The sequence below is a fragment of the Argiope bruennichi genome, chromosome 1 (assembly GCF_947563725.1).
Source record: "Argiope bruennichi chromosome 1, qqArgBrue1.1, whole genome shotgun sequence".
Classification (NCBI taxonomy): domain Eukaryota; kingdom Metazoa; phylum Arthropoda; class Arachnida; order Araneae; family Araneidae; genus Argiope; species Argiope bruennichi.
This window is the reverse complement of record NC_079151.1, coordinates 115646678-115667367: the sequence shown is the minus strand read 5'-3', so window position 1 is coordinate 115667367 and position 20690 is coordinate 115646678. Positions and strand designations below refer to the sequence as shown.

Genomic DNA, 20690 nt, shown 5'->3' with positions numbered 1-20690 from the left:
CAGACTGTTTCACCTAGAGAGGCTTTTATTGGCTTATCTTTGCAAATAAAAAAAAATGTGTGGGTTGAAGCGCCACTGGCCAAACAGTTTGACCTACTGATGTATGTATAACACACACACGCCCGCCCGCACACACACGCACGCACGCCTACAAATGTATGTATATCTTGGAATGTGTAAATATGCATACCGGACAATTTGTTGAAACTTTAATTAAAATATAAATTAATGAAAAAGCATATTTAATTTTGGCATTTTTATCGCAATAATTTCCTGATATATTATTGCACAAAAATGACTTTTGCATCGTTTCAGTACTTAAAAGAAGATATTTTTAATTATACTAATCCTGCGAATCCTGCGAATAAAGAGAATTTTTTTATAAATATTTTTCTGCCGGATTTCCAACAATATATTGCTTTGTTTTTCTGAAATTTAAACAATTGTCATCGTTTCATCAAATATCTTATTTTTTATTTTCTTCCATTTTTGAAAACTAAAGAAGGGGGATTCGGTTCAATAGCTGCGTAATTCAGAAAACAAAAGAAATTTAGAATACAAATGAATTGAATATTTATCTTTTTAATGTTATCTTTTATCTTTTATTATATTTATCTTTTATATATTTATCTTTTATCTTTGTTATGATGATATGAGACTACCTCTATTCGAAAGTGTCATACATACAATAAACAGAAATGTTAGACAATTAAAAATAAAACGGTTTTAATCTTAGTCTATTTGGGAGAATCATGAACAAGAAATTACATCTAAATGGTTTATCTAAAATAAAATATAACCAATACTCCCGAGTGAAGCAGTTGGTCACCTGAGGTGACTAGTAAGATTATAAAATAAGGAAAAAAGTGTATATGCAATTTCAATTTAAGCATTTGTCTGTCTTTTTGTGAAAATGATAAATAAAATTCGAACCTGTTGTCTAAAATATTGCATCATTTTTCCTTCCCTAGCCTTCGTGAACTTCGGCAAAATCACATATAATTAGTCTTTGTCTGTCTTTGAAGACTATAGGTTTATAGAAATGGGCAAAAAAAAATTTGTTGAATTATTGTTACCTTAAAGTTATTTTGTTGAATATTTAATTTCTAAAATGTTTTTTTTTTCTTTTGTTTTACATTTCAACATAAAAATAAATTTTTTTTAATCGAAAATCTTATTATTTCCTTCGGGTAAGAATTGATACACAAAAAGTTTTTTGAGAATTCTGATCATTTAGGCAACTAGGATGCATTTAACTAGCAAAAGTAATTAAGAAATGAAATAATTTTTTTTTTGCGATTCTTAGATTTGGTTTTGAAGATAATTAAATAAATTCGAATTACAAACCATATTTAACATCATTTTAATGGGAAATTCAAGAACCACACAGGAAATTCGTACTAAAATCGTTCAAATAAACTAACTTCCGCTATACCTCAATAAAAAAAATTGAGGAAATAAAAACAGATGCGAAACAACTTTTAGCAAAATTAGTTTGCAATATACGAAAAAAAGTTTTAAACCGGAAACATTATTCCCATCTAAGTATATTAAGAGGCAGAATTTTTTAAAGAATTAAAAAAAAAGATGGCTTAAAGAACAGATCTAAGAAGATTAGAAGAAGATTTTTAGATTTTAAGAAGGAATTTAAATAATTGAATTGCAGACGATAATTTAACGTCGTGTTAATAGGAAATTCAAGGGCTGCACAAAAAGTTCTTATTAAATAGATAGACTGTATCGAATAGACTAACTTCCGCAAAACTTCATTGCAAATTTTTTTTGAGAGAAACAGTTAAATAACAACTTTTAATAAAATAAATTTGCAATATATGAAAAAAAAGTTTTAAATCGGAAACATTATCCCCATCTAAGTATATTAATAGCGTCAATTTTTTAAAAAAAAAAATCGTGACTTAAAGCGCAGATCTAAATAAAGTTAAATGATGTAAAAGCATCTGAAGTGAAGAACTTAAATTACTAAAAACAGTCATCAAATGAATTTCAAAATATCGTTAAAAACCACAAAAAGCAACATTAATGTTTCCTGTATTTTTTTTCCTAACATTCTATCACAGTTACTTTTGCTGGTAAATTTATAGCCAAACGCAAAGATAACAATCCACGCGATGAAAATTTCTCTAACGGCGAGAAAGAATATAAATTTACTGGCATTTCTCCAAAAGACAATTACTAAGAAAAATGGAAAGAAGATAATATTAAATACTTACTTGGTTCTTTTTTTTTTTTCCTTCGCTTTTAAATCGTTATTTTTATGCCTTTTTGCGGTAACAAATCTCTTGTAACCACGTGATGTTGGGATGTTTTTATTTTTGTAGAGTGGCATTTAGATATAGTATCTTATTGTAGAGACCGTTACTTATTTTGGATATGGTAAATTTACGCTTATTGTGTTGTTTCCTCTTTTCGTGATATATGAAGTATCATTACAGATCCTAGATTTCAGTTGTGCAAAATATGAAACCTATCTTTTGGATAGGATAAAGAAAAAAACTTTATGTTTGGTTATAGATGTTGCGTTATATTTAAAGGGTATTGGAACCAAGAAGTTATTTTCCATGGTCATTATGATAAATCTGGTGTTTGTATTTTAGATATTTTGTTTCAAAATTTAGGAAGAAAATATGAATTGAAATCTAATATGTACACGTTGATCTTTTTCCCTTTGGCGAAAATTGATTAGTATTTTTTTTCTACCGTCAAATATATTTTGAGCTCAAAGTTAAGTTTTCCAACACAACTGTAATTTTATTTGTAATAAAATAGGATGCGCCAGTGTTTTTTTATGTGTTTGTTTATTTGTACTTTGGAACTTTATAGATTAGACCTTTTAATTGAGATATTAAATTTAGTTTAAATATAAACTAGACGGTAGCAATATGTAGCCTGGGACAATTTATAAAAATTTTTAGTAGAATTTTTAATTAATTAAAACTAAGCCTAATTTTGGAATTTTCCAGTGATAACTTTTGAAAATATTATCGGATAAATATGGCTTTTATAACGTTACGTAAATAAAATGATTTCTGTATTTTACAATAAATTTATCCGCGAATTTTTATACCTTTCTAAAAATTTTTTCATTGTATAATTTTCAAAAATAGATTTCATTGTTGAAATAAAATTCATACTGTTTTGACTGTTTCATTAAATTCTTTATCATACGCAACTCATATGTCAAATCTTTTTGAAAACCATAAAGTCAATCTTCATTCTTGCTCTTCATTCAAAGTACTTATTCAAAAAGCTATTTTTAATAAGTAGTATCTTCGGATCTTTCTCTAATCTCAGAAGTTTTTAATATTGTATGCACTTTTTTGGCATTAGAGGATAACGGCCTTTGTTGCCAAAATCCCATTCTCATCCAATTTCAATCAGTCAATCAATCTTTATAAAGAGATTTTCTTTCATTTTTGATATCTAAAGAAAAGAATTATTTACATTATCTGCCTAGTTTATAAAAAGAACAAGAAAATCGAATTTATACATGATATAATTTGCTAAATTATCTGACTATTTCAAATCAAACCTCTAAAATTTTCAGAACAGCCATCTCGAACGTAGCCAGAAGACGGCGATGGTCCTTGCTCCTGTGATGTCATGAAAATACAGCCGAGTGAAAAGGCTAAATTTGTCTTTTAAATTTGTTTATTGATAACATCACAGTCGGACAAAGCACACAACATAAAACACATAACATAAAAACATTTACAACATATAATCAATAGGAAATTCATACATTACAATATTAATAAATCCATTCCCACGACCATCATCTTAATCCACAAGATAAAACACCATCACCAGGCATCAATGCCTTTTACTTTCAACATCACATAGCACAACACCACGCTGACTCCCGCCGAAAAAAAATCTCCGTCTGCCAAACGTACTACCGGTGTGATGTCATCACATTTTTGATCTACAGCGATGTGGTGCTGTTATCTATCTTCTGGCAATTTTCCGGTCAAATTCTTTACACTATACAAAATCCAGTTACAAGATTATAAGCCACATTTAAATGTAGTTTTTGAATCTTGAAGACATTTAACATGTACCAAATCGATCTTGTTATACTGAAACATAAACCGTGCCACTAAAATATTAAGAAAATCCGAAAGATATTGCTTGGATCTGATTCGCGGAGATTTTACGATACATTGGAATAATAATCAGTTATAAACTCTGTGACTAGTTTAGCGTAATAAAGTACTAACTATTCTGTGTCAAAAATGAAAGAATAATTTTCGGTCATTGCAGTAATTTTCTTTATAATTCATCTACAGACTTGTCCTCAATTTTTCATAGTTTTTATAAGATTTTCTGGCTTAATTGAGCATACTGGCAATGATTTGCCTGGAATCTGTCCATAATATTTTGAACAACATCCAGCACGGATATTTTCTGTGTACCAGAATATAGATAAAAATGTTATAGCCATTTATTTACAATTTATACTTGAAAAATAACACTTATATTATCTATCTCAAGCATATCTCGTCCTCCTTCTTTCTTGGTAAATGGGGAAGACGAATTACCAGAGCTTTATTGTGTTGCATTTCTAAACCAATTTATTCACAATAGTTTTTCAGTCTTTTCTTACTGCTTCTAATTTATTTTCGTAATCTTATAATATATTATTTCTTATTTCTTTCGTAATCTATATATTATTTCTTCATATTATGTTTTCGTAGAAATATTCAAATAAGAATTCATATTCTGGATTAGATAGAAAATAAGAAGAAATCAGGAAATAAAATTTCCTTGAATAACGGAAACGAAAATAGCGAAAAATAGTTACGTTAGCTGATATGTTTATTCAGTATATTTTTAAACTGTATGAGAGCACATGAAATACTACAAAACATCGTTCAGAAACACAACGTTCAGAATTAACAGGAATTAATTGGATTAACGAAAACACCACAATAACAGATATTAATTAATTAAATAGCAGAATCTATGTTTATTGCTCAAAATGGTATATTCAAGTATATAGAAAATTGTTGTTTTTTTTAATATATTTATCTCTTAAATATTACAATGCTAATCCCCTTTGCTTTCTTCAAATAGTTTCCTTTGCATATTGGTTAAACTTAATTAAATCTCTTAAGTATAACTTGATGCTCTCATTAAAAAAAGCATTTTTATTTCAGTGTAAACGAAGCTTAAAAAAGAGAAAATACTATTATAAATCAAAAACTTCTACCTCGAGAATTTCACGAATTGGCTTCGACTTCTCTGCAGCCAGAAAATATAATTCTTCTCGGTAAATTTTATAACATAAAAACGAAATGAGCTAGAGCGAAGAAATTCGATATGTAATCATCAGATCAAATCCGTATATTTTAATCAAAAGTTCCCCGAAATCTCCCTAAAGGAATGATGTTCTCTCGTAACTGTATGAACATGTAAATGAAATGCGAAAAAAGTGAAGTAATAAATTCTGGGAAGTAAATTTATCGACAAAATTATAGACTTGTATTGAATTGTGATTATTTTTTTTTAAATAAGTGACCATCTGTTGGTCTATATATTCGCGAGTACATATGTAAACAGAATGGCGAAACGAAATACCATTATGTGAACTCTGCATGAACACGTTAACTGAAATTAGAAAAAAGCGAAATAATATATTCTGGCACATTTATTTATTGACAAAATTATAGATATGTGTTGAATTTTGGATCAAGTTCTTTTTGTTTAACGAGCGACTGTCTATTGGTCTGTATATATGCGAGTATGTGAACAGAATGGCGAAAGCAAATGCCAGTATGTGAACAGAATGGCGAAACGAAATGCCAGTATGTGAACAGAATGGCGAAACGAAATGCCAGTATGTGAACTCTGCATGAACACTGTAACTGAAATTAGAAAAAAGCGAAATAATATATTCTGGCACATTTATTTATTGACAAAATTATAGATATGTGTTGAATTTTGGATCAAGTTCTTTTTGTTTAACGAGCGACTATCTATTGGTCTGTATATATGCGAGTATGTGAACAGAATGGCGAAAGCAAATGCCAGTATGTGAACAGAATGGCGAAAGCAAATGCCAGTATGTGAACAGAATGGCGAAACGAAATGCCAGTATGTGAACTCTGCATGAACACTGTAACTGAAATTAGAAAAAAGCGAAATAATATATTCTGGCACATTTATTTATTGACAAAATTATAGATATGTGTTGAATTTTGGATCAAGTTCTTTTTGTTTAACGAGCGACTATCTATTGGTCTGTATATATGCGAGTATGTGAACAGAATGGCGAAAGCAAATGCCAGTATGTGAACAGAATGGCGAAACGAAATGCCAGTATGTGAACTCTGTATGAACACTGTAACTGAAATTAGAAAAAAGCGAAATAATATATTCTGGCACATTTATTTATTGACAAAATTATAGATATGTGTTGAATTTTGGATCAAGTTCTTTTTGTTTAACGAGCGACTATCTATTGGTCTGTATATATGCGAGTATGTGAACAGAATGGCGAAAGCAAATGCCAGTATGTGAACAGAATGGCGAAACGAAATGCCAGTATGTGAACTCTGTATGAACACGGTAACTGAAGTAGGAAAAAAAAGCGAAATAATAAATTCTGATACATAGATTTATCGACAAAATTATAGATTTGTATTGAATTTTGGATTAAAAAAAATTAATGAGTGCCCATCTATTGGTTTCTATATTCTTAAGTTTGCGAACCGCATGGACAAAACGAAACGGCAATATGTCAACTCATTAACGCAGTGACTCACAAAAATAATTATTGCAAAATAATGCTGTCTTGTGGCTAAACTGCAGAATTTTGACGAAGTTTAGATCCAATTAACTGAAAGGAAGGTGCTGAAAATTCAAAATCAGTTTTCTTCAATATATTACAAAGCACAAAACTGCTTTTCTACACACTCACAAGTCAGGGGAAAGGTCTCAAATGTTTGCAGACTGTAAAGACCTTCAAGGGTTTGCTTATACCCTACTTCATTGTTCCATTATCGTTCTCCGATCAATGAATGAAGTGTGGAAAGAAAAGTAAAAATGTAGGTGCTAAATTGTCTAAATATACGAAAAAAAACACATTCCTCTGGTTAAGTATAATACTGTATTAGTAATTTTAATGATGTAATTAGTAATTACTTAGTGGTGTGATTAGCGATTAATAATTTTAATGACTTCACAATCCTTCTATTAATTTGTGTGAATGAATCATCCTAACAAGTCAAGTCCCATGATATCATTCCACTATTAAAACCGTAACTGTCGGATTCATATGTATTTTTTTTAATTTTCAGGGAATAGCGACTTCCTTTTTCCTATTCATCAGTAAATTACAATAATATTAAACAGAATCACTCTTCCTTTGTTTTTAACACTAGAGTAAAATCGCGTAATTGAATTTGGATAAAACAATGAAAACAATTTGAATTCCCTGGAATAATAAAAATTATTATTGAAAATTAAAGAAATTTGTACTTTAAAATTCAGGGAGAAACACCACAATAACTAAATAGATATCATTAAAGAGATCATTTTGCTTAAATGGTAAAATAATCTTTTTGACATAATATTTTCAGGAATTATAGAGGAGAAATGCCCAAACGTCGCCTAATTTTTAAAGCCATATTTAAAATAAAATAAATAGTTCCCAGGTGCTTATATCTAAAGTATATTCGTTCCATATTTGGTAACTCTAAAAACTTAATATTGTTCTCTGTAATGAATAAGAACACTCACAAACATTCTTGTACTGACTTAATTTCTCTTTTATTCTTTCCACCATTCTTGCTGGAAAAGCTCTGCTATTGGAAAGACAGGATTCGAGGAGTCCAGGATAACACAGAAGCATTTGTTTACAGAATGTGAGCAGTACTATTCTGTAATTATTATTGTTATGGATTTTCCTTACCGTCGAGTTCTTTTGATAGTTGGTGTATGGTGAAGAGAACACAATCAGCAGGCCTCAGTAGAAAACGACGACGTTTATTTACACGAAGAACACGAGTACAAAAAGACGACGAACACACAGACGACAAATATTTACAGCCCAGACGAACACAGGACAGCACACAGCAGCACACTACAGCAGACAATAGCCTACAAGTAGTAATCGTCCACAGCACAGGAAGCGACTAGACAGAATCCATCAAGAGAGGGGATCCTCGGTGCTTCACTCTTCGGTCTCTCCAACGGCTGAACTTCTCTCTGTCTCTTCTCGCTTTACCTGCCGACTCATTACTTCTCACAACTGGCTACTACTCAAAAGATACGACACTGCTTCCACAGTAGACAAAAAGATTCGGCATACAACAGTTCAGCACTCGCTCCACACAACGTTGGCACGCAGCTGTTTCTCCGCTATCCTCTCAAAGACTCGTTATTTGTCGGTGACTCCGACTACAATTCAAGACGACGACTCACGACGACACACCACAGCTTGAGAGTGCTGGCATTTTATAGTTCTCGAGAGGCGGGTCTAGAATCTTCTTGACCAAACAGGCATATCTCGGTTCCTAATGGACGGATCGACAAAATTCTCGAAGTTTCGAGCATTATCCATTTTGTCGCCAAAGTCGCCAAATGGTCACCTAGCTCTGGGATCACTGGCTCGGCATCCAGCAGTATCCAATACGGATGACTGGAAATCTGTTTTTCTTATGATGACACTATTCGTCCTGGAAAGCAAAGTTACACATTTGTAACATTACACAGGAGTAGATAATTATATTAAAAAAATTGTAGCTCAGCAAGCAGAAGGTGACATAGGCAGTGGTCTAGGGCCACTAAGATGAGAAATATTTCCAGGAAGATTGTATAAAACATGATAAATTTAATTGTCAAGTAAAGAATTGTTAAAAGTAGAAATCCCTTTAATTATAAAATATTGGGGCAGCATTATCACTTTATCAAGTATAATTTGTCAGGTTTCAATATGTCTCGTTATTTTCACTTAGTTATTAGAACATTTATAAAAATCGAAAACTACTTCAAAACATTTTGTAGAAATGAGGATGCTGGGCTATTAAATGCCATCTCTTCTAATAATAAAATTGAATGTGGGTGGCTGCTTATTAACACTCAGCAAGCCAAATAATTTGATTTAGAAGTTCCGAAATTTTGCCATTTTTCCAGGAAACCGGCTGGAAAAACCATAAATTTTACACCATTTCAAAATTAAAACTAATTTTTTAATGTTGCCAATTTAATAGTTTTGCAGCTTTTTATTTTTGTAATTTCTTAAAAATAATTTTTTTACTTAAATGTCAACAATAGGTTATATTTCTCCCCTGAAACCTTTTTCATTGTTTTATCAACTATTTAATCATGTAATTTACTTCCATTGCTGAAAGCTTAGAAGAAGGATATAGCAGTGTAGTTTACAAATTAAATTAAAAAATAATGTTTCATTATCGCGAAAGTGTAAATATGATGAAATGCACATTTGCGTTTTAAATAACGCTGTAATGCCAAGGTAATGGTCTCCATTTTAAAGATTCATGTAAAAATAAACAGATTATAAAATACAGTTAAAATACCACTGTTTAAATGCATGATTATTTGGTGAAATCAGGGATAAGGAAATATATCTAAATGATTTAAGTGGAATTGAATATAAAAAAAATAACCAATATGATCTAGATGATCGCCAAAGACAATTAGCAGTAAATTAAAAAAATTCATTATAACAAAGGTAATGAAATAAAAAGGATTAACTTGAAAGCAGATCATTAATATGACAATTTTGTTGAAATGATAAAAAAAATCAACCAATTTATTACAAGAGAAACGTCATTATATCGATATACTAGAGCTATATAAATATAAATACGCCATTGAGTTTCAATTAATACGTTACAAGAAATTTCGCTTTTTTCCCCCCCAAAGAATACTTAGTATTCGGAATTTGATTATGTCCATTGGGATTTCTTTTAATTTATCCAACGGATTAGTATTTTAAAATTAATTATAGAAATATATATAGTAAAATGAATATTCTTTAGTTAATACAATAAGTTGCTCAAGATGCGTCAGATCGTTAAACTTATTATTTCTTTTAGAACCTAGATTATATCCTAAATAAAAAGTCCATTTATTTTAGGTTCTCCAAAGTAGTAAATATTAATGGATAGTTCTTATTCTTTAGTAAAACGCGTAACACATTCAAAAGACTATTTCTTTAGAAGTTCTCAGTAAAAATAAACTTACCTTAACCATACATTTTAATAATGTCGAGGTAGGACAATTTGTTAAATGTTGTTTAAATTCGTTTCGAGTCTCAAATGTCTCGATTTCTTTTCTAAGAGTTTTTAGTATACGTCTGGCTACGCTAATCCTCAAGGCGCTCATTTGTTGGAAAACTCCAAGCAAATGTTTCATATTTGACAAATGAGTTTTTCGTAAAGTTTCTGAGAGTAGGTACCCCTGAGGAATTCTTTGGAAATTTATAAGTATATTTTTGCTGACACCACGATGACAAGGACAGTTTTTTAGGTTAGACGAGCGTTGCATAGAATTTCATTTTAAGTCATTTGGTTGTTATTGTATCTAAACTCATGTTGTTTAGTTTTTAAATGTTTGATTAAGTTTCAGGATTGTTGAAGGCTGAAGAATTTGTATATGTTGAAGTTTTGTATTTAATCTTAGATTAATTGTTTTTAAATGCCGAGTTGTTAAATTCAGTCTTCGTGAATGCTTTGCTGTAATTTTGATACTGTTCTTCGAGATGGTTGTGTGACAATTTGTTAGGTGAATATTCATTATTTTTTAGTGTTATTCCCTTTTATTTCTTAGTTTATGAAATACAAGCCGCCTTTGGCGACCAGCCGGTTCCCCAATCTTAATGTTCGTTTAAATTTTAATAATTAAATAGGTTGAACCGGAGTTTAACCCCCTTCTTCGCCAAGTTGCGATAACGCGCCAAAGCTGGCAATCTTTATTATGCACTATAATTGAACATCTGCTCCTTTGCTTTTGAACATTTCGCAAGACCGTTGTTGGCGATTTTTAAAAATTGAGCCAAGCAGGGGGTTACCTACTTAAGTCAACAAAGAAAAAATTTTATTTTAATTAATTTTATTAAGTAATTACGATTAATATAAATATGTATATACATATGACAGAATCACAATATTAAGTGGCAAAAGAGAAAGCGAATTTCCTTGTAATTGTCCACTTTCCTTTCTATATATGGTGTTGGACTATTATTTTTGTTTGTTACTATTTATTCGCTTTCTATTTGTTTTCGTTTCTAATTCATGAAGTTGATGGTGGAATTTCTCATTCTATCCATCTCTTGTAATGCTTCATTATTGCAAGGAACCTTTCCAGTGAGTTTCGAGCAGTCCAATTCTTCAATTGATAGTCCATCTAATGATTTCACACGACTCAAGGCGACATATGCTTGACCTGCTGCTAAGAGTTTTCGTCCTAGATATATTACTGCATAATCTACAGTGCTATCTTACATCTTCTGAACTGTTGATGCCCATGACAGTATTAATGGTAGCATTCTTCGTTCAGCAATACCGTAGCTGCGTTTGGTGGGGAATTGCACTGATATTGGCTCCCGTATAAAAATAAAATTAATTAATTAAATTAAATTAATGAATTAATATTTGAAAAAACTGTATTAACCTCAAGTGTTAGTCACTACAAGTTTTAAAAAATGTATTTGAACTTGATTGGATCAATAAAAAGTATTTTATTAACGATTGAAAATTTGAACAAGATATATCAATATAGTAGGTATGTATATAGGGAGAGTGTGAACTAATAGTAGGAATTGAAAAACAGTGTCGTAATTAAAAAAAAAACACAAAACTTTTATTTATGAGGAATTTTCACGCTTTTCAAGCTTTTTTGTTTTTAAAATTATGTCTGTCTATGTGTCTGTGAAATATTTTGAGCTAATTATTGTAAAGACGTCTAAAATTTTCTACTAGGGAATATAAAATTTCACATGGCTATTTTAACTTCAAGTATATATTTATATTGGATTTTAAATGACATCATTTACAAGAATTCAGTCTCACATTCCTATCCAAATACAAATAAATACGGTAGTTAAAAAAAATAAAGAGCTTAATTTGATAATCACACAGTTTTAGCATCCAAAATGCAGAATTGTATCAAATTTTGAACCAAACCCATTTGGATCCCATGGGACAGTAATCTAAAGGGAAAACTGTCTATTGTTTTATACATATGTATGTAAATGCGACATCGCAAAAGCACAATGACCTGATTATTGAAACTTGTTATGTGTTTTCGTTACGTAAATTGTAGTTACATGTTTAATTTTGGGTTCAATTGAGGGGGAAAGAGGTGTCCAAAATACATATTCGACTATACTAGGGAGCCCTAAACCCTCACATGCAGGATTCTCAGCACTCGTGGAATTCAGGATTTTGTCTAAACTCTTCTGTTTTATAGTTGGCAAGGAAGATCTTTAATTAGAGTACGTGTACGAATTAAGATGTACGAATATCACTTCCGTTGGATTAATATTTTCGTGGTTTTCCATTTTTTTTCCATTCGTGTTTCGATTTTTTTTCCATTTTTGTTTAATCCAACAGAATCCATTTATTTCTCTTTTGAATTTCTCCGAGTTTTATATATTTTATTAACAATTAAACAATAGCATTTCAGGAATTGTATTTTATTTCACCGAATTTTATGTTTGCATTTAAATTTCAGATCAAGCATACCTCCAAGGAAACATTTGCAGTCATAAAGAAAATCAAATTTAATGGTGATTATTTGCCGTGAATAGATGAGAAGCATATTTCAGTGTAAAAGGGGATTATTGTTCCAATCGTTATAATAAAAGGTCTAACAGTTTATAAGGGTTTTGCGCTTCCCACAGATGTATTTTGTAAGATCATGTACGTGGGAAATAATCTTCCGAAGGCTCACGAAAGCATTAATTAAATTACATTCCCAAGTTTTGAAACTGTTTGAGAAGTAATTTCGACACCCCACCGTGGTTTTACCCTTTCTCCGTGTTTTTAACCTTTACATAAAACTAATCAGTCTGAGTTATCAAACAGCAATATGAAATTGGGATTTTGCATCTGCAGGGATATTTTTATACTCCACCTAGCGTGATATACAAGTTAGAATATTATATACATTTTGTGGATGTAGAAGCCATTAGCTATATATTAAATCTTTTTTAACAGCCTTATAGAAACTGTGATATAAGCGATAAGAAAAGCTTGTGTGTGGAAAGGACTGAAATAAAAAGCTTAACAAAATGCTAGATCTGAGCCGGGATAGCATGGTTGGTAGAGTGTTGAATTCGCGTCCTTTAGGTTGTGAGTTCGAACCCCGCCGGTCGAAGATTCCCCGCATGCTTGCTGGCTGACGCGCGTATAAATCTGCCGTGGTCGCAAAGAACTCTGTGTCTAGAGCATTATACTGAATACTGGGGGTTCTAGATCACGGGTGATCGTCCCCTGGTTCAGGTTCAAATTACGATCTGTGAATGAAATGCGTGAATGAAGTCCACCCTGTAAAAAGGGTTGTGACATGTGTGTAGCTAAGTAGTTCTCTTGGCCTTAGATGGCGCTACTCTCAAAATAAGAGACGCTCCCCACGGGCTTAAAATCGCTGTCTTCGTAACAGCGGGATTGAGATTGTCAATGGCAAGTGCCATCATGTACAGAATTGAGATACACTGGGTCTAAAGTTGAATGGTGCTAGATTGTGACAAGAATTAATATCATTCATGAAAATTGGGATATTTGAGTTCATTAAAAACAATTACTGATTGAGGTTGCAAGGGGATCATGATCGGAAATACTAAAGTATATATTTCTACTATATTTTATTGAATTTAATTTGAAGGCCAGGAACTCTTTAAGTGGCTATGAACTGAAACCGCAAAGCAGGTGTAGTTTTGTTATTAAAGTAAGTTAACAAAACAGTACTAACTTCAAGTTTTAAATTTATTATTAAGTCAATAATCATAATATTTGTGCTTATAATTCAGTAGTGAGATTATTATAAATAATCATAATATTTAAGATGCTGAGAACATTATCAATAATCATAATGCAACTGAGAATTTCGTTGTGGAATGTTCCAGTATTTGAGATTATTTGAAACTCAGTTGTAACTTCCTTAATATTAAACAATACACATTTGTAGACGTCTACAAATAAGTCCTGACCTCCTACATTCTCCATATTTTTACCCACAATGAAATTAAACATGCCTAAATGAATTGAAACCTAAACAGTTTCAAACACAGTAAAACTTCAGTTTCATATATCTTTGATTTTATCCGTTATATTTTGTGCAATCAATATATAAAATAATATAACCATATAAAGTTCCCATAATTTTGTTTAAAAAATTGTTCTCTAATCAATGTCGTCTCCTTCTACAGGCCTGTTCAGCCCGGGCCACATGGCATACGAATCGGACAGGGACAACGGTGCTGAAGGAGAACCCTCCATCGCCCAGATGACAAGAAGAGCCATCGAGGTCCTCCGGAAGAATCCCAGAGGATATTTTCTAATGGTCGAAGGTATAAGCCACCCCCTCTGTCACCCTTTTCTCTCACTCATAAATCAATAGCTCAGCTTCCAGGATATATTTTTCGGGGCACAAACATTATCTGGAGAGCATTTCTGATCTCCCAGATCGAGTGAGGCCTCTTAATGGATTGATCAAATTTGTTTCCTCTTCAGAGAAGGAAAGAAATACAATTGATTACAGCAATGCCCGACGCCCATATGTTACGGACACGCATCGTGCCGCCAGAGGAATTGTTCTGTAGACGTACGGCAATCTTTCTGGTGATTAGGCTTCAGATAGCATTTTATGGCTTTGTTTGCTCTGGATAGACAGCATGGTAGATGTCACATTAGTTCGATAAAGATGCTATATTGATATCATATACAGGAAATATACAATAGCTTATCTCAAAGAGATTTGATGCGTAATTTAATTTTGAAAGATTTTTTAAAGATTTAATGCTTTTAATTCTAATTTGCTATGCAATTAGAAATAAGCCACAATTTTATGGACTTGATATATACTATTACAAAATTGTACCTAAGAGTTTGCAGATTATCATGGGAACCTGGACCATTTCTAATACATTAAGAATAGACCATTTATAAGACAGTAATAGATTTCAAGAACATGAATGTAAATTAAAGAATTATTATCTCTGAAGTTCAGAAAAAATAGTTAAAAATCCAGATGGAATTCGAACGTTTAGGCTAGCATTATAAATATACTTTTGTGGATACATTGAGACGGATCCCTAAAACGAACAATAAAGGTGGCATTACATGATTTAAAAGGTCAATCACAGATGACAGGTCATAATTTTATATATAGGGTCATCACATTCGCAACTTACATTATCTATTAAAAGTTAGTCGCATAGAACGAAATTATTGTTTTCGGAAGCCAGTACATTCGATTAGCCCTAAATGCTTGGTAGCAGGTGGTTATTTTTCTCCACTATCTTAAAACGTGAATTCCAGCAGTTGGTTGCATGGTCGCATTTTAGAATATTTTTTCTTGAAAGACTATCTAAAGAAGATCACTTGGAAAATTTTATCATAATTCTGTAAAAGGCATTTTTATATGACAGCACATCATATAATTCAAAAGTTTAGCAAGCTCTAATCTTAGCAAACCAGCTAATTGCCAAAGGCGACTAGTTTGCCATAAATATAAGCTCTTAAATAGTTTCACTCATTCAAACAAAGAATTCTATATATTTTAATTCAAATCTACAAAATTGTAGGTCTTGAAATTTAGAATTCTAAATGATGTCATAGAAAGTCATAGCCCTGAGAAAGAAGGTTTCAAGAATTTATAAAATTTGATTTATCTGCTGTACAAATATTTCAGTCTTAAAATTACAAATTTTGGTATAGTTTTTGATTTTTCTTCGACAGGAATAATAAATGGAATTTAAATAAAATCGAAAGATAGGCTATATCAATGAATCTTAAAATAAATTTCTTGCATTTGGAAAGTTGCAGTTTCTTGTTTCCAGAAGATATTGCTCAGAAATAAGAGATATTGATTTTAACAAGTAAAAAAAATGAATTTACTCAATGATTGATATCTTCATATTTCACACTTGATATCTTCATATTTCTGAAAATTTTATTTTTATTTTCTATGCAGTTAAGTTGCGTTGGTTTATTCCTTTTATGATATTACTATCCGTTTATAAATATAATTTTTGTTTAGAACAATTTACTATTAATATTATTTTTTTTTTCATTATTTTCAGCTCAGATATTTTTAATTACATTTCTAAAACTATAACTTTACAAATTTTGGTTTTATATAATTGCTGAATTTTCTCGAGTAGTGGGGATGGAGAGAGCATAGAAAATATCGGATTAATAAGCAGGTTCTCGCTTTACCTGATATCATAGTAACTTTGAAAAATTTGAATTGTATTCTCGAATGACACAACTTATATCGTATGGTAAGAGTTATGACTTTGTCCAATCAACAATTGTACTTTTCTGGGGAAGAAAGCCTGCATTATAATGTTTACCGTATGAGTAAGCTCATTCTGTTTACTATTAAGGGTGTACAAATTATGAAGGTAAGACGTCACCACTCCGATGATGCAACATATGTTCTGCAAAAGGAGGTAGACATTGTCTTAGACGGCCCTTAAGACTCTATTCTAATATGCTTTTTTGATGTCGAGACAACTGTCAATTAAATTACCCATGTTGCTTAGGCAGGACTGGGGAGATTGCTTGTGTATCACTCAAATAGCATAATATTTTCTGCTAGGTAAATTGCTTCCAGCAAAAATAAATTATTTCATGAATAAATGGTATTTTAAATTTTCAAGTAAAATGAAACAATATTGTTAGAATATTACAGTTGTTCCATGAACTAAAGTCATTGTATAAATATAAGAATAAGTTTTTTTTATTATAAAAATCATTATAAGAAAAGCACATAGGAATTGAATTCAATCTGCATGACGTTTGAACATGGCAATGACAACGCCATGATGTTTCGGAGTTCCGCTGTATGACAAAGTGGTCACGAGCAACTCCACGTCGTAATTTGGAAGAGCAATTGCAATTTGTAAGTTTGATGAAAAGATTAAAATTAATTGAACGAGCGCATAAAGCTCTAACGTCATGAAATTTTGCATAATTATTTATTTTAAAGAATTATGATCGAATTATTAATAAAGAAATTCTATTTTGTTTATTTATGGGAAATAGAGAAATTCTATGGATTTTTGTTTCATGTTCTAACTATGGGGAGTAATTTAATTAAGTATTTTAGTTAACATTTAAATCTGGGAAAGATATATTAAAAAAAAAGGAAAAAAACGTAAGTCTCCTAAGATAATGATTCAATGTATTAAATATTAATCTAATGATTTTAAATATCCTGAAAAATTTAAGATATTAATTATTTAATTATATTATTTAGAAATCCTCGAAACGTTTGTTTAAGTAACAAATTTGATTCAAATGTTTATAAAAAATTATTCTTTTAAAAGAAATATGATGTTTAATTCCAGGAAGGCTATTTTTTTTAATTACAATCTACCATCTAATTAAAGCAGAAAATAATTTTTTAAAAATAATCTCTATCGGACTGAAAGCTTTTATTTATTTAATCAGCTATAAATGATCATAGGACTAAGAAATGAAGAAATTTCTAAATCTCATCATTTAGCACATCCAGATGTTTAAGATTTTTCTCATTAATTTTTTTGTTAATACATCAAACATTGACTTATTTTTCTGGAATTTAAAAGCACCATTAAAAAATCATTAATCATATTAATTTAATTTGCTTTCAACCTATCAAAATTAAATGAAATTTTACGGTACCATTTTTAATTTTTTGATATTAAAAGCAGCACACATTTTTGAAGTTCTCCGGAAAAAAGAATAATTTATATAAAATTTTAAAAAACTCCCTGAAATTTATTGCATAAATTAATTTTGAACATGATTCATGAAAAAATAATTTAAAAGCTTATTATTACTTTTGTACGATGTGATTAAGAATATTATTAATTGAATGATTAGAAAATATTAATTTATCAAACAAAACTGTACTGGAAGATTGATTATTATAAATATTTACATTTATTTGGTAGCATTAATAATGTTTTTTTACATTGATTTCTAATTGCTAATAAAATATGAAATTATGAACTTCTTCTTGAATAAATGCCTAAACCTTTTCTCACACTTTTTCTCTTTTCAATGAAAAATAAACATAATCAGCTTATATTATTTTAAAATGGATTAATTAATTAAATTACTGACGAAAAAAGATTTTTCATAACTAGAAATTATTAAAAGAATAATAACTTAATAACCACAACTTAAATAATTCCTCAGTTTAAAAATTTATACTTAAATTAATTTACAAATTAATTATTTTCTTTCCATTGCAAAGTCGTATCGAAAAAAAAATGAAATAAATTCTTTATTTATTTTAATTATATAACGAATCATTTTGACTATATTTTTATCAACTATCATTTACATCCTTCTGAGAACTTGTATTTAAAAATTTTATTTATTCTTGAAAAATGTTAACATTTTGTTTCAGTAAAGTTACAACGTGAATTTTTTTAAAAATTAAATTCAAAAGGAATCATAAGAAAAATTAGCTGCCTTGATTATGGAAACTTTAATTCATTTCAAAATATTGCTTGCTATTTCAAAACTTTAATTAATCATTAAAAATTGTAAGATGTCTTGACATGTAATATAAAAATGTAAATGACATTTTAAAATGTAAGCAATTTAAATACTACCAATTGTAATGTATGAATATATTTTGAACAATTATATGCTAAAGTAAATAAATAAAAGAAATAATCATATATATTGTTACAGTATATTATCAATATCATGTGATCAAATATATTTTTAACACACATTCTTGATTGACACAAATCAAATTTCTAAAGATATCCCTCTATCTTACCTTAACTAAAATGATTTTTTGCAAGCGAATGGGACGCATTAAATAGCTAAGTCGTACTCTTGGCCCTAGTTGGCGCTACTGAAAAAACTAGAGAGGCTCACTCGGCTTAAATCGTTGACAGATAACTGTCAGCGGGCTTGTAAAGTGCTATAGGTCACAACACACAAAATGATTTTGATTGAACCAATTGCAGATCTTTTAACTTTCAATGAAATTATTTCTATCAAAATTGCAGATTAAATCGAATCGAATCGAAGTCCGTGTTGGGAATCCTTCCCAACTTATTCAAAGAATAGGCAAATTAAATCGAATAATCAGAATTGCGATGGCAGTGATGCTAGAATTGTGGCTGAGTTCTAATACGCTTCACCGGTTACGGTGAAATACCTCTTGTAGGAGGTATATCCTATCATTGGTATCTCCTTACATCCTCTAAGTCCGGCAGGAAAGTGAATCATATTCCTGGAATTCTTTTCTCAAACATATTCCTGGAATTTTAATCTCTATATGAGGTGAGGGGCGAGAAAATAATACTAAAGCCATTCTCCTTAAAATCCAAATCCATTGTTCCATTTACATGGAACTTCCGAAAAATTGTTGTAAGATTCCTGAAATTGAAAGCTAGTAAAAATCAATAAACTACAATGTATCGTTTTACCAGAGGCACATCAAGGATTTTAACGCTGAATAGATACACAAAGTTAAGAATTTCATAATATTCAGTGATAAGAATTTTAAAGACAAAAACTAATCTCCTGTTGTGATTCCAACATATTAAAACTTTCAGCGGGTTACCCCGAATCCATCATTGTTCCTAATTTGCTTTGGGAAACTTGCTTATCGAGTTACTTTATATTGTATAATTGAAATTGCAAGAATTACAATCCATTTTTCACAAGCAGTTTCTATCTGATATTATTATTATTATAATACCATTATAATTTTGGAAACTATAAACGGTAACTTGGTTGGAATCTACGTTCATGTGCCTCTTCACATCCCCAAAGGCGCCAACATTGCCAAAATGCGTCAAAGTAGTGGCAGTACAATTTAATAAGGCAAATATTTAGTATATAGATTAGTAAATGGAATTATTAGAAGGTTTATCCTGCCTGATTATTTTGGTTACTATATTACAGATTAAATAAAGGAGCATAATCAGGTAGATTTCAACAAAAATATCTTTGTAATCATGCTTTTATGTTTTTGCTCATTGTATGGTTAACAAATACAAGTGTGTATTTTGGAGAAAAAAAACTCCCTGTATTGATGAACAGTTTCTCTAGAAAATTTCGGTTGAAATCTACTTTAATGTTCTCCTTGAGTGCATTCTCGTATATAATATCATAAAGAATTAAGCGAAACAGCATGCACTGTAGTATTTACCTTATCAGCCATCTTGATTTTTTCACTTGGGCGACTTACAATTTATTGTTTGTATCTTTGGTGATGGAAAAAATGCCAAGAATAATACCAATGGAAAAGCACATTAATGTAAATCTCAACCAAAATTTCAAAGATTAACAATTTTGAATGAAGGTTGTATGTTTAATACAAACATCTTGCTAGTGCATTTTTCGTTTATTTCGTTTAAAGGCAAATGTAAAAAGATAGTTTAGAAAATGTATTTTGTTAATTCAAAATGGTTAAAAACTTGGAAATTAATCAAATTTTTGATTTTTTTAATCCAACTTTTA

At 30.3% G+C, this 20690-nt stretch overlaps 1 protein-coding gene across 1 annotated transcript in view; it reads left to right on the top strand.

The window, feature by feature from the left end:
• Positions 1–20690, top strand: part of LOC129969329 (alkaline phosphatase, tissue-nonspecific isozyme-like) — a 475680-nt gene that overhangs the window by 411699 nt on the left and 43291 nt on the right. The window contains exon 6 of the mRNA XM_056083860.1: positions 14417–14557. Coding sequence (XP_055939835.1) covers positions 14417–14557 — 141 coding nt within the window. The remainder of the gene's footprint in view (positions 1–14416; positions 14558–20690) is intronic.